The 18005-nt window shown below is 52.0% G+C and overlaps 4 protein-coding genes across 4 annotated transcripts; 2 read left to right on the top strand and 2 right to left on the bottom strand.

Moving 5' to 3' along the window:
- Window positions 1-452: 452 nt before the first annotated feature.
- QC763_402960 (uncharacterized protein) lies at window positions 453-7969 on the top strand (the record flags this gene model as incomplete). Its single annotated transcript, XM_062911923.1, has 3 exons — window positions 453-1343; window positions 1396-3443; window positions 3480-7969. Exons 1-3 carry the CDS (start codon window positions 883-885, stop codon window positions 7967-7969), a joined length of 6999 nt encoding a protein of 2332 aa, XP_062765559.1. The 5' UTR covers window positions 453-882.
- Window positions 7970-8497: 528 nt separating this feature from the next.
- QC763_402950 (uncharacterized protein) lies at window positions 8498-12337 on the bottom strand. Its single transcript, XM_062911922.1, is given in 8 exon segments — window positions 8498-9172; window positions 9242-9444; window positions 9486-10241; window positions 10314-10420; window positions 10481-10644; window positions 10699-10994; window positions 11049-12085; window positions 12097-12337. The coding sequence occupies 7 exon segments, from the start codon at window positions 11234-11236 to the stop codon at window positions 8811-8813; spliced, it is 2076 nt and encodes a 691-aa protein (XP_062765558.1). The 5' UTR covers window positions 11237-12085; window positions 12097-12337; the 3' UTR covers window positions 8498-8810.
- Window positions 12338-12631: 294 nt separating this feature from the next.
- On the bottom strand, window positions 12632-15162 carry TGL2 (lipase 2). Its single transcript, XM_062911921.1, has 4 exons — window positions 14310-15162; window positions 13500-14247; window positions 12847-13425; window positions 12632-12790 (listed from the first exon to the last, which is right to left on the bottom strand). The coding sequence occupies exons 1-3, from the start codon at window positions 14590-14592 to the stop codon at window positions 13365-13367; spliced, it is 1092 nt and encodes a 363-aa protein (XP_062765557.1). The 5' UTR covers window positions 14593-15162; the 3' UTR covers window positions 12632-12790; window positions 12847-13364.
- QC763_402930 (uncharacterized protein) lies at window positions 15065-17668 on the top strand. Its single transcript, XM_062911920.1, has 3 exons — window positions 15065-15217; window positions 15302-16454; window positions 16528-17668. Exons 2-3 carry the CDS (start codon window positions 16005-16007, stop codon window positions 17341-17343), a joined length of 1266 nt encoding a protein of 421 aa, XP_062765556.1. The 5' UTR covers window positions 15065-15217; window positions 15302-16004; the 3' UTR covers window positions 17344-17668.
- The last annotated feature ends 337 nt before the right edge of the window (window positions 17669-18005 follow it).

Here is an 18005-nt window from a genome sequence, read left to right as displayed (position 1 = left end):
TTGCCAAGTGATGCGGTTATGGGTAGACACATTTCTTGCGGCACGTTACTGCAGAAGCCCATCCGCCAGATGCAGCATGAAACAAAAGTCATTGCCGTTCTTTATTGCGGCTCAGCTTTCAAGCTTCTTGTTTCTTTCTCGACAGGCACTAACCCAGCGCTTTTTCACATCTTCTGCTTCAACGCCAATTCAGCATGAACATGGAGACCCTTGTCGGAGTGATAGCCAAGATGTCGTTGGCCTCGATGCAACATATACAAGCTATGTGCTAGCGCTGTCCCTTTCTCAGGACATATCAAGGATGTTGCTGTTCTGTTATGAAGATCAACTTCTTTCTTTATACGTTAGGTGCTGAAGCATGAATGGTGCGTTAACTTCACAGCGCTTCCACGTTGTTTACTTGCCCCTGAGCCCCGTAGCCTGGCTGGGACATCATCAACATCAACATTGTTTACCTACCCTGAATCTCTCACTCCAACTTGACCATTTGGGCATGTTCATATCATTCTCTCAAAGCATGCTGCCCACGTCCAAGTCTTCTCTAAGTCTTCTACTACATCCTTGCGGTTCTCGCCGGCTCGTTGCACCTGTCTCCACGGCTGCCCCCGTCTCCACGATCCTGGTCTCCGCGCCCTAATTGCCAGCCCTCCTCGCCCGGGCCAAAGCGGGTCAGCCTCAGAGCCTTGCGACTTTTCACAAGCACCCCTCCGCGCTGCTTTTGTTTACTTGCACCTTTTCCCTCCTCCAAGTTTTCCAACTCCGACTTGTGTTTTTTCAGACATTCAACAACAAGGTTCCTGATCTTGAGTATGACATCCGATGCATTTTAGCATACTTATCCGGATGTATGAATAACAGCTAAGTCAGTTCGGTAGAGACAACATGCCTTCCAAGCGCAAAGCCGACAACTTGGAGGCGACCAAGTCGTCCATAAAGACCAAGAAGAAGCCAGCCTCCTCGAACGATGACAAGGAAATTGCCGATGCTCAAGCTTCGAGCACAAAAGAGTCCGCCATTCTCACCGGCGTTGCCCCGTTGACCCAAGTGGGAGACATGTTCTTCGACATGGCCTCTCGGGTTCCGCCGCCTTCCCAAAAAACAGTCATCTTGCGGGTGGCGACTGTCTGCTCCGGCACTGATGCCCCCATCATTGCTCTACAGGCGTTGATGAAGGCTGTTGAGATTCTTGGGCATCCGACACCGTTCCAGCTAGTTCATCAGTTCAGTTGTGAGATCGAGGCCTTCAAACAAGGATTCATTCGAAGGAATCTACCAGCCCCGACAATTATCTACCGCGATGTTGCAGATTTGGCTTTGGCTGCCAGCAAGCTGGATGGAAAAGTGTAGGTTTATAACCTGATGCTGTGATGCCACTCGGCTAACCCGGCGCCACAGTCTCACCGCAGGCGGTTCCAAGATTGAGATTCCCCAGGAGAAGATCGACATTTTCTTCTGCGGTTGCTCATGTGTCGATTATTCTACTCTGAATATCAACATGACCAAAGCAAACAAAAAGGAGACCGAAGAGAAGCTTGGCGTTTTCCAAAATCTCGATAAATGGCTTCTTGATGATGACAACAAGAAGAAGAAGGACAAAGACATTAAGAAAACGCACCCAGTGCGACGAAACAAAGATTTTGACCAAGTTCTCGACGAATGCCTTGATGGCATGGAGGACGCGAAGCTTGGTGAATCGATGCGCACGTTCTTTTCGGCGCTCATTTTCATCAAAGAGAGACGCCCCAAGATCGCCATCCTTGAAAATGTCGACGGCGCTCCTTGGTGCATGTACACCAAACGGATTTTCCCACTTATCGGTTACAAGGCCGAATACCTTCAGGTCGATAGCAAGCGGTACTATCTGCCGCAAACACGCCAGCGTGGGTATCTCATGGCAATTGACACTGACGCCGCCTCTTCTCCTGGCTGTCCCACGTTGGAAGAGGCCGAGTCGATCATAGCTCATTGGAGAGAAACCATGAAGAGCCTTGAACGTGCCCCCTCGGCATCCGTCGCCTCATTTCTCCAGCTGCCAGACGACATCGGTACGATCACGGCCCGCGCTGATATGGAGAAGCCTCGTACGACCAAAGACTCGGATTGGGGCACGAGCAGTCTTCGCCATGCAGCTGAGCGTAGCCTTCACGAACTTGAAATGGACGACAACCCCTTCAGCCAAAAGATGATGCGAAACCTCAAGGTGATCGGTCCCAAGCTTCCGCCGCAATCATGGCGTCGCTGGTGGTTACAACAAACATGCCGATCCATCGACACAATGGACATCATCGAAGCCACCGGCAACAAGGCGGGAATCCATCTCGGTCACAAGACCTGCGTCATTGATGTCAGCCAAAACGTCGACAGATGCACCCCCTTCAACCGTACTGGTTCCGTCAGCAATCTCAAGCAATCTCTGGGCATCATTGGCTGCATCACCCCCAGCGGCGCCCCCATTGTCACAGACTTGATGCGTCCGATCACTGGCACAGAGGTCATGGCTCTTCAAGGCATGCCCGTCAACGAGATGGCGATTTCGTCTGAAACTCAAGAGCAGCTTCGTGATCTGGCCGGCAATGCCATGACAGTCACTGTAGTCGGCGCAGCCACGCATGCAGCTCTCCTTGCAATTCACCGGCATTTTCCTACACTCTTCGACACCGTCAGCGGTCCCCTCGCCTCACGGTTCAAGCACTACACGAGACCGCAGAAGTTGCTTCTTCAGCCCGGCACCCAGCAGCTCCCGACTACATCAGTCGTGTATGAGCCCGATACTGTGCATCGACTTGTTCGTGACATGATCCGCGTGTGTCATTGCCCACCACCCGTTATTTCAGATCAAGATGGGATTCCTAGCTATTTTATCTGCCGGACATGCCAAACAACCGTTTGTGAGGAGTGCAGTGGGAATCCCCTTCACCAGCTCGAACCCTGGAGGACCCATTCCCCCGGAGCTTCAGATGAAGAAGCGGCTCAAGTATCCTCTGATGGGGGTAAGGCGTCCCTCAAGAACCACCTTCCCCAAGCCTTCGTGCTTGGAATCTTTCCCGATAACCTGCCTGAGCTTCAAGGGATGAAACAGCCCCCGGCTTGCGAGATCCTGGCCAGCAAAACTCGCTATTTCTTTGGAGAGATCAAGGTCAGCGAAGTCGTCACCGCCACATACAAGTCCAGAAGGACCATCGCCCGTCTGGTTATCCACCCAGATGGAAAGTCTACCTGGTTCATTCATCACAACCCAGGTTCCAACCTCGACAATCCGCCCACCCTCCCTAGGACGTTTGAACCGAGTCCGCCCATTGCTCGTGGCGACTTCCACATGAGCGTCAATGGAGTCCACAACATCAAGTGGTCGTTTTGGATCCCAGACAGAATCAACATCACCGCCCTCCTCGAGAGAGATTCCAGCACTGCGGTCCGTATCTCCATTCCGCAGAAGCCGGAAGGTCTACCACATCTTGCCGAGGCCTAGTTCGCCACAGTAAGAGACAAAGTCTCGGGCACGTATGTGCATGCACCCGAGTGCGGGACAGCCGGTAATGAGCTATACGTCAACCTACCCGAGTTCCATCAGACGGAGCCGACTTTCATCCTCCGCCAATGCTCTCGGACCGGTCCTGCTAGAGAGGATTCTCTGGTCTGGTCAAGTGAGATGCGCAAGCTTGATTACCACGAGATCAGGGATACCTACATCCAGGCTCCTCCGGATCTGAAGCTCACCACGTTTCCCGTTGGGCACATTGGCGAGACAACACTCTTCAGTCCAGGATATTGGACCGAGATTCAGCAAGACTACTCCCTCAGTATCTGGGAACGTCTCGAAGCTACTGAAATTCACTGGGGACAAACGAGAGATGTTGCACCTATGTCGTCTTTGGGGGATAACGCTACTAGCCCTCCACACTTCTCACGCTTTGTCCTTGCTGAAATAACTGCCAATGTTGACCAATTTCCCTTGTCGGCCGCTCGAAGGCATATGCTCGAGGCTCATGGAACTCCGGGACAGTTCATCATGGTTCCCTCCAACATCACCGAAGACTTCTTGCATGACTTTGCATTCGCTGCAAATGCCTTTAGAGCCCAGAATCTCGGCGGACCTCGTGAAGAAGTCAAACATTTTACTGACTGGATTCGCATCGACCGGTCTGAGCAATGGTCAAGGCCACCACCTGAGATCCACATCAGCAAGACGAAAGGCAAGCGTCTAGCTGTTGAAGACCCTGATGAAGCCAAAGACTTTGAGGAGACTCTCCTCAATATGCCACGAGCCATTGCCATCGCTGCCCAGCTTCAAGATCCCGAATTGTGTCTCATAGCCACACTGCAGCCCCAAGTTCTGGCCTCAAGAGCCTATGCATACCTCTTACAAGCACACAGAACGGTGCCAAGTGGCAGCAGGGAAATCCAGTCTGCAGAGACCTACTTTAAGGTTTATATCGATTATGCCAAGCCCCGAAACATGAGCTTCCCGGACTTCCATCCTCTCATCAAGCCCTGCAATGACAGCAACAGACACGGGATCCAGTACGACGAAGCCGACAAGTACAGGATGATCAACCCACCTCGATTCCAAGCCGGTCGTCACAAGCTTCGCGACAGTCAACGAAATGCTGTTTTGTGGATGCTTCTCCGCGAGGAAAAGCCCGAGCCATTCCTAGAAACCGAGATTGAGGAGGAGGTGGTGACCCCTCTCTCCGTCCGTGTTGTTGGAAAAGCGACTTGGCCGACCAGATTTCCCTACAGCTCTCGAGGTGGCGTGGCGGCTCACGAGATTGGATACGGAAAGACGGTGGTGACACTTGCGCTGATCGATTGCCGACGCTGGTTCGACCGTGAGGCCTCTATCGAGGAGCGTCGCCAGGTTGATGAGTGCTGGCATGAGGAACTCAAGTCCAAGTACGAAGAGCTCAAAGAAGTGGGACTTCCCCTCGTCGAAGATGAGAAGAATGAGTTCTTCATCCATCTCTCGGCGACTCTTGTGGTGGTGCCTGAGCACCTCACGGAGCAGTGGTCTCTCGAAGCGAAAAACTTCCTCGGTCTGAAGGTCGGAAGCCAGGTCATTGTCATCAAAACAGTGGCCCAGTTCTACCTCTGCCGGAAGTTGGACGTCCTGAGGAAGGCGGAGCTCATCATCATGAGCTCCAAGATCCTCGGTGACAAGTTCTTCGAGAAACTGTGGGGTTTTGGATGGGGTGATCTCGATCCCCCATTCAAGGATCTCTCGGGACGCGCGCGTGAGCGCTGGTACCGTCAGGCTCTGCGCAACCTGCGCATCCTGACGGCTAGTAAGCTCGCGGCTGCAGGCGGCAAGGGCAACGCCGCAGCCGAGCGCCGTTTCTTTGGTCTGCAGGCGTCGGAACGTGAGGCTTTCCTGGCCAAGATCGTTCCCGATAGCCAGCGGAAGGACCAGAGAAACCCAAGGGATAAAGTCCCAGCTTCGCCGGCGAAGAAGGAGGAAGGGGGGGCGGAGCAAGTGCCGGGCGCTCGCGCGCCCTGGTGCGTTTCGTGGCTGCACAACTGCAGCTTCGCGCGTGTCGTATGGGACGAGTGCTCATACGACCACAAGGCGGACAACAAGAACATCCCGTTCTTTGTTGAAAACCTTGTCGCGAACGCGAAGTGGCTCCTCTCGGGTACGCCCAAGGTGTTCGGCCTCTCCGAGGTCTGCAAGACGGCCAAGGTTTTCGGCGTTCACCTGGCGCGGCCCGAACCGCGCATCATGCCCGGTCTCCCGGCCGTCACTGATGGTCCGGTCTTGGAACCTGCTTCCAAGAGCGAGGAGTATCACGCCTACTCCTCCGCGCTCAAGAGTGCTTCTCTCGCCCACGAGAGACACTCCCAGGCCCAGGCCTTTGTGCGGCAATTCTTCCGCGCCAACCGCGTTACCGATGATGGTGGCACGGCTCTCTCTTCGGTGGAGGTGGTTCTTCCTGTCCGCATGAAAGGAGTGACGGCAGCGCGCTACTACATGGCGCACCAGGAAGCCCTCGATGCCGACATGGACTTTGCAGCCATATCCAGTCACGTACGCCAGCAGCCAGACTACTCGAAAGAAGATATGGGGGATTCAACCAAGTCTACGACCATGATGTTGGGTTTGTTGGCCAATGATGTGGTGGCTGTGTCTCGCGCCTTGACACTTCCAGAATTCGAGAACTCCCTCACGAGATCCCATTGCCGACTGGCAACGTCCGTCAAGTTTCTTTGGGATAAGGCTGTGTGGCTCAATAAATGGCTTACTTACCTCTACCGCAATGAAGTCAAAAAAGAACAAGAGAACCTGCAAAAAGAAGCAGCAATGTGCTCATTCCAATACCTCTGTGAAGAGGTGAATGTGGCAAGGGAAGGAGACTTCAGGCACTACGGGGGGGGAGAAGAAGTGTTCAACTGTGTGGCTCATGCCATGGTCAACGGCTGTCTTCCGACTGATCCTACCGTCGATTCTGCCGCTGTCATTGCCCAACCCATGAAAGAATTCGAGGGCCCCTGGGTGGACGGGTACGATCATTCCAAGGCTCATTTTACCTGGCTGCACTTCTTCGACAAAGCGGAGATCGAGATTCCCAAGACAGTCAGCAACGAGACCGCGGTACGGCTTGCTGAAGACCTCTGTGCTCTACGCCGCACCCTGCACATCAACACTCCCCTGGCAAAGGCCCCCCTTATCCCGGCTGGCTTTGATCCGGAGGCTCTGTTTCACCCCAGGCCTAATATGCCATTGCCTGATATTCGCAATGGTCTGGACCAGGATAAAACGACCCTCGGCAACTGGACTGTCAAGGAACTGGTTGAATTTTGCCATGCGCACAGAGACCTCATGCCGGACAGACCTGAGTATGATGACGAAAAATGCCTACCTTTTGATGTCGAAGGCCTCCACGTCAGCGCCAGTACGACCAGGAGCCAGCTAGTCTCCAAAGCAGTGGAGTTGAACCTGAAATCTCACGGCGCCGTACCCAAGCTCCGTCAAGCACTCTGGGAACATAGCAAGAACATAGGTCGTGGAGGTGCCTACCGCGACGGCAGACCCCAGTCCCTTAAAGACGGTACCTTCAAGAATCCAGAAAATAAGTCCGGGATGCTTTCAGAATTCAAATCGACGGTGGCCGAGCTGATGAAGACCATGTGCGACTTCAAGAACGCCACGAAGGAACTCGCATTCATGCCCAAGTTTATCCAGTTCTCGACTTCTGCGGACAGGGACCAGCTGCTGCAATCAAGGACCTGCGATGGTGAGAGCTGCGGGAGACCCCTGACCTCCGCCAGCCAGTCTTACATCGTGGTTGCCTGTGGACACATCTTGTGTTCTGCCTGTCGCCATCCACAGACGGCAAGGCTCTGCCCTGCCAGGAAATGCTCGTCCTTCATCAAGGAACGCCCAGTCATCCCCTGCACCGAACTCAACGACAACGTCAAGATGTCCAAGGTGGACCACATGATGGAGCTGATCAAAAGCATCATCGCCAAAGATGAGCGTGCCTTGGTATTCGGCCAGTACCAGTCCTACCTCGAGAAGCTGTGGTCCAGGATCAAGGAGATAGATCCCAAGGCCACTAACCTGGCTTTAGTCACCAGCTCGAGGGATACGTCTGCTATGTTGGAGAAGTTCAAGTCAGGAACCGGGGGCAATGTGATGCTCCTCAACATTGACAACGATACCAGCGCCGGCAGCAACCTCACCGTCGCCAACCACATCATCTTTGCCAACCCCTACTTCCACCCCAACAAGCACCACCAGGCCATCACGGTTCGCCAGGCCAAGGGCAGATGCCTCCGGTACGGACAGACGAAGACTGTGTATGTGTACCACTTCATGATGGCACACACGGACGAGGACCGGCTTCTTCGTGAGCACCAGGTCGATAACCCGGCCATCAAGAGATACTTTGACAACGTCAACGGCGGTGAGAATGGAGTTACTGTGAGTAAGCACTCCTTTAATGTGCCGGGACAAAAGAGATACCGTGATTAAGTACTGCTCGATGTATGTTGGGATGAAGGACATCCGTAATGAAGTGCTACTCATACTAAATATATTGTTGTGTTAGCCATGATGCTTCTTTATTGGGACGAAGAGAATACGGAAAGTAACCGCTACTCGTCATGTGCTGAGATGAAGGAGATTCGCAAGCGTCTGGCTCTGGAGCAGGACCTAACTTCTCTTGCGCGGTGTGGCCTAATTGTCCTGACAAATCGGTCAGGAATTAGCCGCAGGGTGGGTGAATGTCTTCTAATGTCAGTGGTCTTGTATTGCATTTTCTAGAAGTTCGCACTCGAAGAATTGAAACCTCAGCCATGATGTCAAAATCGTCGGTTTTAGTTTGATAGGTAGGTAGGCACAGTTTAATGGGCAGTGACCCTAATAGTTCAATGGTAGCACTATTTTCTTGAAGTTAAGTAGGTAATACAAGTACAGTGATAGTGACAGACGATGCTGATCTAAATATTGAATGGTAGTAGACCATTCTCATCCAAGCTGAAAATGTTGTGATAAAAGAGATATCATAACGAAGCCCTGCTCTATCTACCTCTATGCTGGAATGAAAAAGATGTCATAAGTAAGCCTGCTTTGATGAATTCTGAATAGACTACACTCTCTATTTCATAAACTCTTGTCCCATTACTATCGCTCATAACATAAAACATCACCGCATCACTACACAATAAACACCAACACCCAACCTCTTATATGGTATAAGGGTCCACTCAATCAATACTAGCCAAGCTAATCCCCTCGCCATCACTCCTTGTTTCTTTCCAGAGCAAAACACACACCCCTTCTCTTCCACTTCCCTACCCCACACCATCTCATTCTACTCCTTTGGCAAAGCCAACAAAGCAAACATCCCCCCCATCACCGGTCTCGCCACAAACGTCGGCCCTCCTGACGGGTAATCACCCGTAATCGAATCAAACAAGTCCGTCATCGCCCTATTGGTCGTAGTCTTCCCCACCCACTCCGCCAGCTTGTCGATAAACATCTCCTTGGTCTCGTTCTTAGCCACCGCCGCCGCAAACATTTCCCAGTCTGACTTTGCCCAGGTGTGTCTTGTATCAAGCGGGACAGCGTACTCGTTCGCCACGGTCAGGTAAAAGTCGCTCTGCATGTCAAAGACAGACTGGTCGACGAACTGGAGGCCTAGCAGCCTGTCTGCGTAGATGTTGTAGAGGATTCCTTGGGAGAAGAGAAGAGAAAGAGTTAGCGAAGGGAAGTGGGTGAACAAGGGGTGCGTGAACCACGAACCATGGCTGTCTTTGTCTCCGTAACTTAGCGTAGTGTGAGGTGGACTGGCGTCATAGTTGATGGCATACGCTTTCCAAGTCATAAGATAGTCCTCGGCCTTGTCTTTGAAGTCGTCCGTGTTGTTGGTGAGCTGGGCAATCTGGGACATGGCCTTGAGGCCGATGATGCCCTTGATGGCCAGGTTGGTCTGGTTTCTACGGGGACTGTCAGTATCAGACCGAACTTTGAGGCAAGGTATACGTACGCTAATGTTCCAGCAAAGTCATCAGTGCTCAACTGGTTGGCAGGAACAAGCGAGTCCTCGATCAAATACTGAGCCCACTGTGCCAGAATTGGGTAGTGGGCTGTTAGGTACCCCGTATCGCCGGTGCGTTGAGCATATGCTAGTGACATGATGATCATGTTACCACATTCCTCCAATGGCATGGCCTCGTCGTCTCCGTTGGGGTAGCCTTTGGCCACAGGGAAGGTACCCAAGTCATGTTCGGCATATTTGTTGGGGTATGAACCACTTTCTTGGTGTTCGAACAAAGGGTCCAGGAGATATCTGCTCAAGGTGGCATTGAGGTAAACGAATATTGGGAACGCCGGGAATATGACATCAACTGTCTGAATGTCACTGTTGGAGCTGATTTCTTTGAGGAAAATATATGGCTTCTCCGGCGTTCCGGCGTATTGGAAAGCACCGAAAGTCTGGCGAAGAGCAAGTGTAGTGATAAGGGAGTAGTTCTGCCCAGCTGCCTCCACCGAATCCTTCTCAATCCGTTGGTCTAGGAGTGACATTGTCTCTACGGCATGCCTGTAGTCGTTGTAGAAAGAGACCACAGCCTCCATGTCACTGTTGTTGTAAAAGGACATCCACAGTCCCCGGACAGGCTCCAGGGTGTTGTTTTGTCTGGCAAAGTGGATGACATTATCCTGGATAAGACCGAGGGTGAAGATCCTTTCAACCTCGTCGTCCTTGATGTCGCCCAAATCATGAGAGAACGCAAACACAGGCCTGAAACATTGTAAGCTCAACTATCCGCAGCAGCGTATCGGGACAGAAAGGCAGATATTTGTGAAGGCATACCAGTTCTCGCTGACCGGGCGAAATTCAGACTCCTGGGAGTTGCTGAGAGCCAGGTTGCCAGCAAACTGGTTCCGCACGGTGGTATCTTGACCAATTTGCCACGTCAACTGTCCAACGAATGATTAGTCTGCGTTGTAGGATTTAGCATCTCTCAGGCCAAAGCTTACACCTTCATGGAATCCGGTACTGAGATACCAATTTCCCCAACTTGCAATTTCGTTGGCTTCTTTGAACTCGTGCTGGTTCTCGCGCCAGAACTTGAGATAGTAAAGATTACTCTCGGTGCCAAATTCCCACTGCACCTTCTCGGAATTGTCACCACTGGCCCATTCTATAAGAACGATCAGTCAGGGTAAAGGAAACAGTTATCCAGCGTGTTACTCACCGCCAGACACATCCATGTAAACCTGGACCTTGTGCGAAGCCCCATCAGAGGATTTTGCCGTGACAGTTACGTATGAGAACTGCAGAGACTGCCGCTGTATGTCGTCAGGGTATACCGGCGAGAAGAAAGTGACAATCAGGGTGATCTTTTGGGCCACATCAAAGGTGAAGATGCTTTTTGTTGAGGTGTACTCCAGTGATAGCTGGTTGACTGGGCCTGGGCCAGGGGCGCCCCCCATCCAGTTATAGGCAACGCCGTCGACTGCCACATATCCTTGCCATCCTTGGATATCTCCCCTGGGATTTGTCTTAGCACTATGAGGTTTCAAGGTAGAGTCATGGGAGCCTCACGTCCAGAAGCGTGGCCACTCGCCAGGTAGCACACATCCTGATTCGCCCTGTAGCCAGGCATTCAGATATGGCGACCTGACGGCCAGTGGAACGGCTGGTGGCTTGGTAGGCTTAAACACCGACGCAGCACCGATTCCAATATCGGAGCCCATAGCAGCCAGCATGGCTATTGTCTTGATGAACCTCATGGCTCGGGTGGGTGGGTGGATGCCTGGGTTGGGTAGGAACAGGCCGGAGGCTTTTGCAAAGCAAGTAGGTCCGAGTCAGGTATTCAGGACACAAGGTCCGGCACTCGAAGTAGACAGAGGAAGAGAGAACGAGGACTTAACTCTTTACACCAGAACGATGACGACGGACAAGCGGTTTTACAAAACACCGGTAGATAGACGCAGCGGAAATATGCCCCGAGGCGAGCGGGTGAGTCGGGCAAGCGACAGGAGAGTTTGCGGATACAGAGCTAGTGCCTAGGAGGCAGGCAGAGGCACAGGAACGGGAATGCAGGGGAGATATACTAGCTGCACGAAACGGCGCATGCCAGACGCTACCAGATGGCCGCTTGGTGGTGACCGGTCGTTTTTAAGGGGTCAAGATGCTGAAGCGGAGGGTAAAACATGGGTCTGCCGTTGTATAACGACTGCCTGTCCGGAGACTAGTGCCGAGCCGTATTCCACCCAAGACTCAGACGCATGGTTTGTCTCCTTCTTGTCTCCATCATATCTGAGCCGCGGTGTGAGTGCAGCAAAGTGGACAATGTGATGCCCGGAGCTTGGGTTGGTCGCATGCGAAGGATCCAGGACCACCAAAAAGAGGAAGCACGCGCGCGTTGAGAAGGTGTAGGAGATGTAACAGTCGGTGTCCCAAAGAGGGCCATGGTGTCATGGGGCATGTGTAAATATCGGCTGGGATAGCGCCCATCTTTAGAAGGGCCCAGGGCCGCAACGGTACTACTGCAAAGAGTTCATGGTCTGGGAGGTCTAGTTTCCGTCTTGGTGATACCGGTCGAACCTTATGTTGATGTAAGGAAGTCTCTTCGTGGAATGGTGCGGGATTGGCGAGAAAGTGAGGCAAAATGGGCAAGAGAGGAGGTGGTGCAATTCACGACATGATGCATCCTGTTGTGCCGGGTTGTATTTGAGATGGTCTTGTGTCTCTGCGAAGGGGGGGTACTTCTGGAAGTAAAGATCCGAAAAAGAAAGGCCTGATAGCTAGCAGCGATGCTCCAACCGGCAAGCCCTGCTCCGGCCGGCAGGGTCGAGGCTTCAAAACAAGACTTGTGGGGGCAGATCCGCTAGTCCGTATCAGGATTAGACTACGATGATCACCAGCTTGGCGTTTCCTGGGCAAGCCAGCTAGGTACTGCACCTCATCGACCCTTTTTTCCATGCTATTTCCCCAGAAATGTACGATACACAGAACCAATGTAAGCTGCTGTTACACAGGCGCATGACCAAACTGTACCCCGAGGCTCTTCTGCGTTTTGTGGTGGTACTATCGGCAAAAAAAAAAACACTGGATGTCTTTCCTGGGGATCACCAACAACTGTATCTCACATGGTGACTACATCAGGATGTCCTCAAATGGAACCCCGAGAGTGTCAAAAGACCTACTACATGCCTGTCTCGTTTCATGATTGAGAGACATCAGAGCATACCTACCCACCGTTATAATCGTCGACCACTATCATCGGCCTCGTCGATATGGTAGACAGCATCTGCCAACGCACACTTGCACGTTTCAGCAGTCTTCCAAGTCAGCTGGCCTCCTTTGCATATTTTTCACGTGGTACAATGGTACAAACTTCCCACAGAAAAGACAGCGAACACGTGCTAGCCTTTGGGCAGACGGAGCCGGATAATCACTTGCCATGCTACACACGCTGATTTCTTGACAGCAGTTGCCGTGGTAAACCTGGAACCAACGCTGTTGTCGTAAGGCATGTGAAGCTTGTAACCAGCTCACCCTCCGAACCGGCACCTATAAAGTGATTCCCTTGATGTCCATGAACTGCCTCGGCAAATGGTCTTGGTTCAGGAAAACGCCCCAAACATCCGGTTTTGCCACGCTTATTTACTGTGAATAAAGTTGAGATGGTGGAACGATATTAGATTCGTGGTGATATCGCTTCTATGCATTCATCATTAGAATGATATCGTAAACAAGGGATACCATAAGGTGCTCACCTACAGACTGCCCATGATATAGATTCTTCATTCGCTCGTGATTGTATGCCCCAAAGCCTTTACCGAAATTACGTGTCCAACTCGTTATACCTAGAGGCTGGTGATTCAAGCGTCATTGCATCATGCCCTCTGGCACTTACAACCCTTCCTTTGCCAGCATATCTCCAATGCCAAGATAGAAAGCCACCGCGTTGAACCTATACAATCCAGTCAGATTCTGTCATGCTTTGAAATCATTATTCGATGCTTGAAACACAACAATATGACTTACGAAGGTGGGTGACCCATCAGCTTCTGAAGATTAGACCGAATCCTGTTGGTCCAGTTGATCAGGTCCAGGTGGTTAACGCCTGTGAGCGTTCCTTTGTAGGTACCCCACTGACTGCTTTCTACGCTGACAAGTCCATCGTTTGGACCTTCCCGTTCCTCAATCAGCTTGTGAGATATCCTGAACATGCTCAGCAATGGAGGCTTTCCGTTCACCATGGCACCGTACGAAAAGTACTGGACGTTTGGGTCATCAGAGGTTGCTGGGTTGAAGTGCTCCGCCATATACTTCTGCGTCAGCTGGGAAAAAGCACTTGGCTCCCAACCGGTAACGCGCTCCCAGGCTTTGTAAACCTGAGGCAGGTAGTCGGGCCCAAGTTCGTCAATCAAGTAATCAGCAAAGGCACTCCCGTGATGAGGTGTGCCGATTGTGACAAGAGACTTGACGTCGACCCCTTTTGGCCGGAGCTGCGAGATCATGTAGCGGGCATCAAGTCCTCCCATGCTGTGCGCCACCACATTCACACTCTTGCCCTGTGCCTGAGCCTCGATATCCTGAGCCAGCTTGGCGGCGCGCTTCTCGATAGAGCCGCTGGGAGGGACGGAGGCGGTGATAACCTCAGCCCCTTGGGCCGTTAGGGCCTCCTGTATCCCTCTCCAGTAATGAATGCTTGGCAAGTAGGACCCTGCGAGTTTTAATTCAGCAAACCCTAGCAGCCCATGTGCTAGGACTACCGGGTGTTTGGGTGACTCTGTTGGATAAGTGTCAGTGTCTCAGATCTGGTCTTGGAAAGCACCAAGGAACCCCACATACGGTAAGCATCTTTGATGAGGGCGAACTCATCGGCTATCGTCTTCCGAACCTCATTGATATGGGCAGCCTCCGTGGGCGCAACCTTGCGGCTAAGGGTAAGAGACGCGGAGAAGCGCCTAACGGCGACAGGGCCAGAGGCTTGCCGTGCTTGTTGTGGTTGTGGTTGTCTTTGGGCGCACGGCTGGACTAACCGGGCAGGCGCGGCTAGTCTGAGCAAGGGGAGGGTGAGCAAAGATGTCGAGATGACCGATGGGGACCTGCAGACGAGGGAAGACATTGGCATAAGCCCAAGCCAAGCCCAAAGCTTAAAGACTGTGCGGCACGGTGGTGGTGGTGGTGGCCGTTGAACCCTGATGCCTCAAATTGTGGGTGTCGTAATGTGAGTGTAATTGACGTCGAATCCCACGTGCGACCTGGTGGAGTAGATGCACGGCGTCTGGCACTTCTCTGAACAAAGGGGAAGACGTGTCGTCTGAAGAAGGGTATCTGTTGCTGTTGGTGATGTCCCAGGAGGCGAAGGATGCTGTTTCTCGTGGAATTCTTCAAATCAACGTCATAGGTGTAACACTGAGAGCCGGCGCTTACAATGACCAATAGCTGGCACAGTGCGAGTCGCGAATAGGTGTAACGTATCTTGGCACTGTGGGGGTACGTGCGCTTGTTTCAACAACAGCCTTTCTTTGTTATCAAAACCCTCTTCACCTTGTGACGCAACTTCGCCCAACATCCAGCCAGGGCTGCCTGTTCAATGTTGGCTTTATTCCCAATAGGGACGACGCTAGATATGGATGTTGGTTCTACACTGCAGCTTCTAGCGCAGATCAACCACCAACAGACGACAACTATGTAACTCCCTGCCAGCCATTTGCGAGTTTCAAGTTCTCATTATGTGACACGTCTCTGCCTAGGTATGGGGGTCTCTCCTGCGAGGTTCTAAAGCTTTAGGCTGCACCAGGGCCGTTGAGCGTTCAGTATTTCTCATTGGCGTCCAGGGTAAATCAAGCTGTTGGGATCCAACATGCAGATAGCACTGGGCTGGATGCATGTCGCGAATGGCATCTCGCCAAAGAGAGCCGGATGTTCTGCGCCACTGTCACAGTCGATTGGCCGGAAGAGCCGAGAATGTTGCATTGCAACGCGATTTCCACTCAACCGGGGCACTGGTCAAAGAAAAACCGATCACAATCGGCACGGCTCTCATGCAAGCACAAAGTCAGTCAGCCCACACAGCAACACAACTCAGAGTATGGTGCCATCGAGATCTGGGTCAATGACATACAGATACCAGCTAGCGTGGTGATAACGGACACATGTTCCTATGAGACCTTCCGCAGGAGAGCAGAATGATATGAATGTGTGCGATATAGCTATTAGCATAAGATGCCTACTCAGGTAGCCTAGTTGACGATGTTCAACACAGCCAAGACTAGAACCGAGTCACCATCGGACTGCAGGTTAAGCGCCGTAGGCAGCCAGTATCCAAACGGTCGGGTCTGCCAACAAACTGCCCCCACATCAACAGCTCTCCTGATATAACCCCCCCTGACCTCTGGCACTCTCACCCGTCTCTGGACTGGGTAGATGCTATGCATTAGCATTCATATGCTCACTCTCGGCCTGACTTCGACTGATGCCGTTGGTTCTTCCTGAACCCCATTGTCTGAGTTAAGTCTTCGCCAGCAAACAAACCAGACGATGACCATGATGGATCCCGGTCAGGCTGTCTATCTCTCCTACCAGGTCCCTCCTGCCGGAAATGCAGTAATGCTTGCTGCCTTTGCTGCCTTGGTTCCGCTCAACATCTTAACAGGAATACGGTACAAGACACCATTATACACCTCTCTCCTCACAGCGGCCCTCATCGTCGAAGTTGTCGCCCATGTTGCAAGGATATTTCTCAGCACCGAGTCTGCAAGTCCAGCGTACTTTGCGGTGTATATGGTCGGAACGCACTGGGGAGCTACCTTTGTCGGATCAGCCATCTACCTTGTTCTGCCTCATGTCACTGTGCTCTACGGTCAGGAATTCCGGCTCGTCTCCAACGCCCTCTACATCAACATCTTCTTTACGATCATGGATATCTTTTCTTTGGTCTTCCAATCCGTGGGCATTATTTATGCTGCCAACGCAACATCAGCGTCACAGGTATGATTTTGTTTTTTCCAATCGAAAAACCGCTGTTTTGTCGAAACTAGAATACTAATGTATGTGTTTGCAGGTTGATCAGGCCGTCAACATTCTGCTGACAGGACTTGCCTTCCAAACTACGACTCTGGTCGCCTTCTTGGGTGGTTATCGCTATTTCTGGTACAAAATCGGCCATCGACGCTACATCCTGGACAATACCTTCTCTGCAACATACTCATCTCGCCGATTCAAACAATTTATGTTGGTTGTCCAAGCAGCTGGATGTCTCCTTGTACTTCGAACCGCCTTGCGAATCGCTGGGTCTTCCGGCGGTCTTGGCAGTTCGCTTGCCGTTTCCCAAGTCGTATCTTTCCTCCTCGACGACACCCTCGTTTTTCTAGCGATTCTTATCCTCACACTTTGGCCAGTAGGGCGCGCTTTTGGACCCTCGTGGACCGACACCTCCCCATTGGCATCCCCCGACGCTCTCAGCGACCTCCCTCTGCGACGGCACTTTCATCGCCATTCCCGAAGGCAGATCCTCCACAAGCGCCATTTATCGCAGCCATATAACGCCTCCGAGGTACCATTACCTTACACACCCAGCCATGCCGGCTCGGTGCTTCCATCGTCTGTTCGCCCGTTAGGACACCGCCCCTCACCGCCTGAGCCTTCTCTCGCTTCTCCGAGAAACAACCCCGTCTATCAGCGCGCGCCTTACGAGCAATCGCCGACAGGCACTGTGCCGTATATCTCTCCTGAACAGAGCCCAAAGATGTTCATGACAGCGGCATCACCTGGGCAGTATCAGGACGGAAGTTGGAAGAAAGCCAAGAGCTCGCCACGTGGGCCGACAAGCCCGGAGCCAGCATCCAAAATGGTGAGAAGTAATGATCTGTGGGATTAGTCACCAGTCCAGATTTCTATTCACTTTGCTTTGTTTCGACTCTATATATTTGATTGGCACAAAAGCCGGTGTGATGTGACGTCTATTCTTGAATATTACATGTCTCGTTTTGTGTGGAGTGAGTGGTTCTTCGTTTATAGATTGATACCAGCATTGGTTAGGGGATAGGGGGTCTGCTTGTTTTGGTTTTGTTTTAGCGGGAGTTTTGCTCATTTGTATTTTTTGTGCGAGATCCGAGTATCCACAGCTTTTTTTCTTTCTTTCTCGTTGTATAGGAAACGAGACAAGAAGGCGTCCATGAAACGGCCGATGTTCTGGACTGTCATACTCCACGTTTCTCACGTTGGCGCTCAGATTTAGTACGGCTGCGCCAGGTGCGAGTGGTGCGGAAGATATGCTCACCAGCCTCAAATCTGCAACAAGGTCGTCTTCAACACTGTCTGTACGGAGTCCGTTGGTAGAGAATCCAAACGACCAAATACCCGCCCGAGCACATCATCCACCCACTTTTGACCCTTGCTCAATGATGACCTGGACTGTGTTTTAGCTTCATCGGAAAGCAAGGCGCAATGGGTAAGACTGAAACTCAACCCCAAAAGTAACTTGATGCTATTCTTCCATCGTGAGGTCTTCAGGAGGGACAAAGACTTGAAAGACAATAG

Source organism: Podospora pseudopauciseta, chromosome 4, assembly GCF_035222475.1.
Source record: "Podospora pseudopauciseta strain CBS 411.78 chromosome 4, whole genome shotgun sequence".
NCBI lineage: Eukaryota > Fungi > Ascomycota > Sordariomycetes > Sordariales > Podosporaceae > Podospora > Podospora pseudopauciseta.
Note: the sequence above shows the minus strand (reverse complement) of the source record. Positions and strands in the feature narration are given on the sequence as shown.

Bases quoted from the DNA above. Each gene is read 5' to 3' on its own strand.
- QC763_402950 (XM_062911922.1), bottom strand. From the start codon at position 11,236: ATGAGGTTCATCAAGACAATAGCCATGCTGGCTGCTATGGGCTCCGAT. The intron at 10,995-11,048 runs GTGAGGCTCCCA...GACAAATCCCAG, and splicing joins GAGTGGCCACGCTTCTGGAC to GGGAGATATCCAAGGATGGC. The intron at 9,173-9,241 runs GTTCGTGGTTCA...TCTTCTCCCAAG, and splicing joins CGGAGACAAAGACAGCCATG to GAATCCTCTACAACATCTAC.
- TGL2 (XM_062911921.1), bottom strand. From the start codon at position 14,592: ATGCCAATGTCTTCCCTCGTCTGCAGGTCCCCATCGGTCATCTCGACA. The intron at 14,248-14,309 runs GTATGTGGGGTT...CTTATCCAACAG, and splicing joins CCTCATCAAAGATGCTTACC to AGTCACCCAAACACCCGGTA. The intron at 13,426-13,499 runs GTAAGTCATATT...TGGATTGTATAG, and splicing joins CTGATGGGTCACCCACCTTC to GTTCAACGCGGTGGCTTTCT.
- QC763_402930 (XM_062911920.1), top strand. From the start codon at position 16,005: ATGACCATGATGGATCCCGGTCAGGCTGTCTATCTCTCCTACCAGGTC. The intron at 16,455-16,527 runs GTATGATTTTGT...ATGTGTTTGCAG, and splicing joins ACGCAACATCAGCGTCACAG to GTTGATCAGGCCGTCAACAT.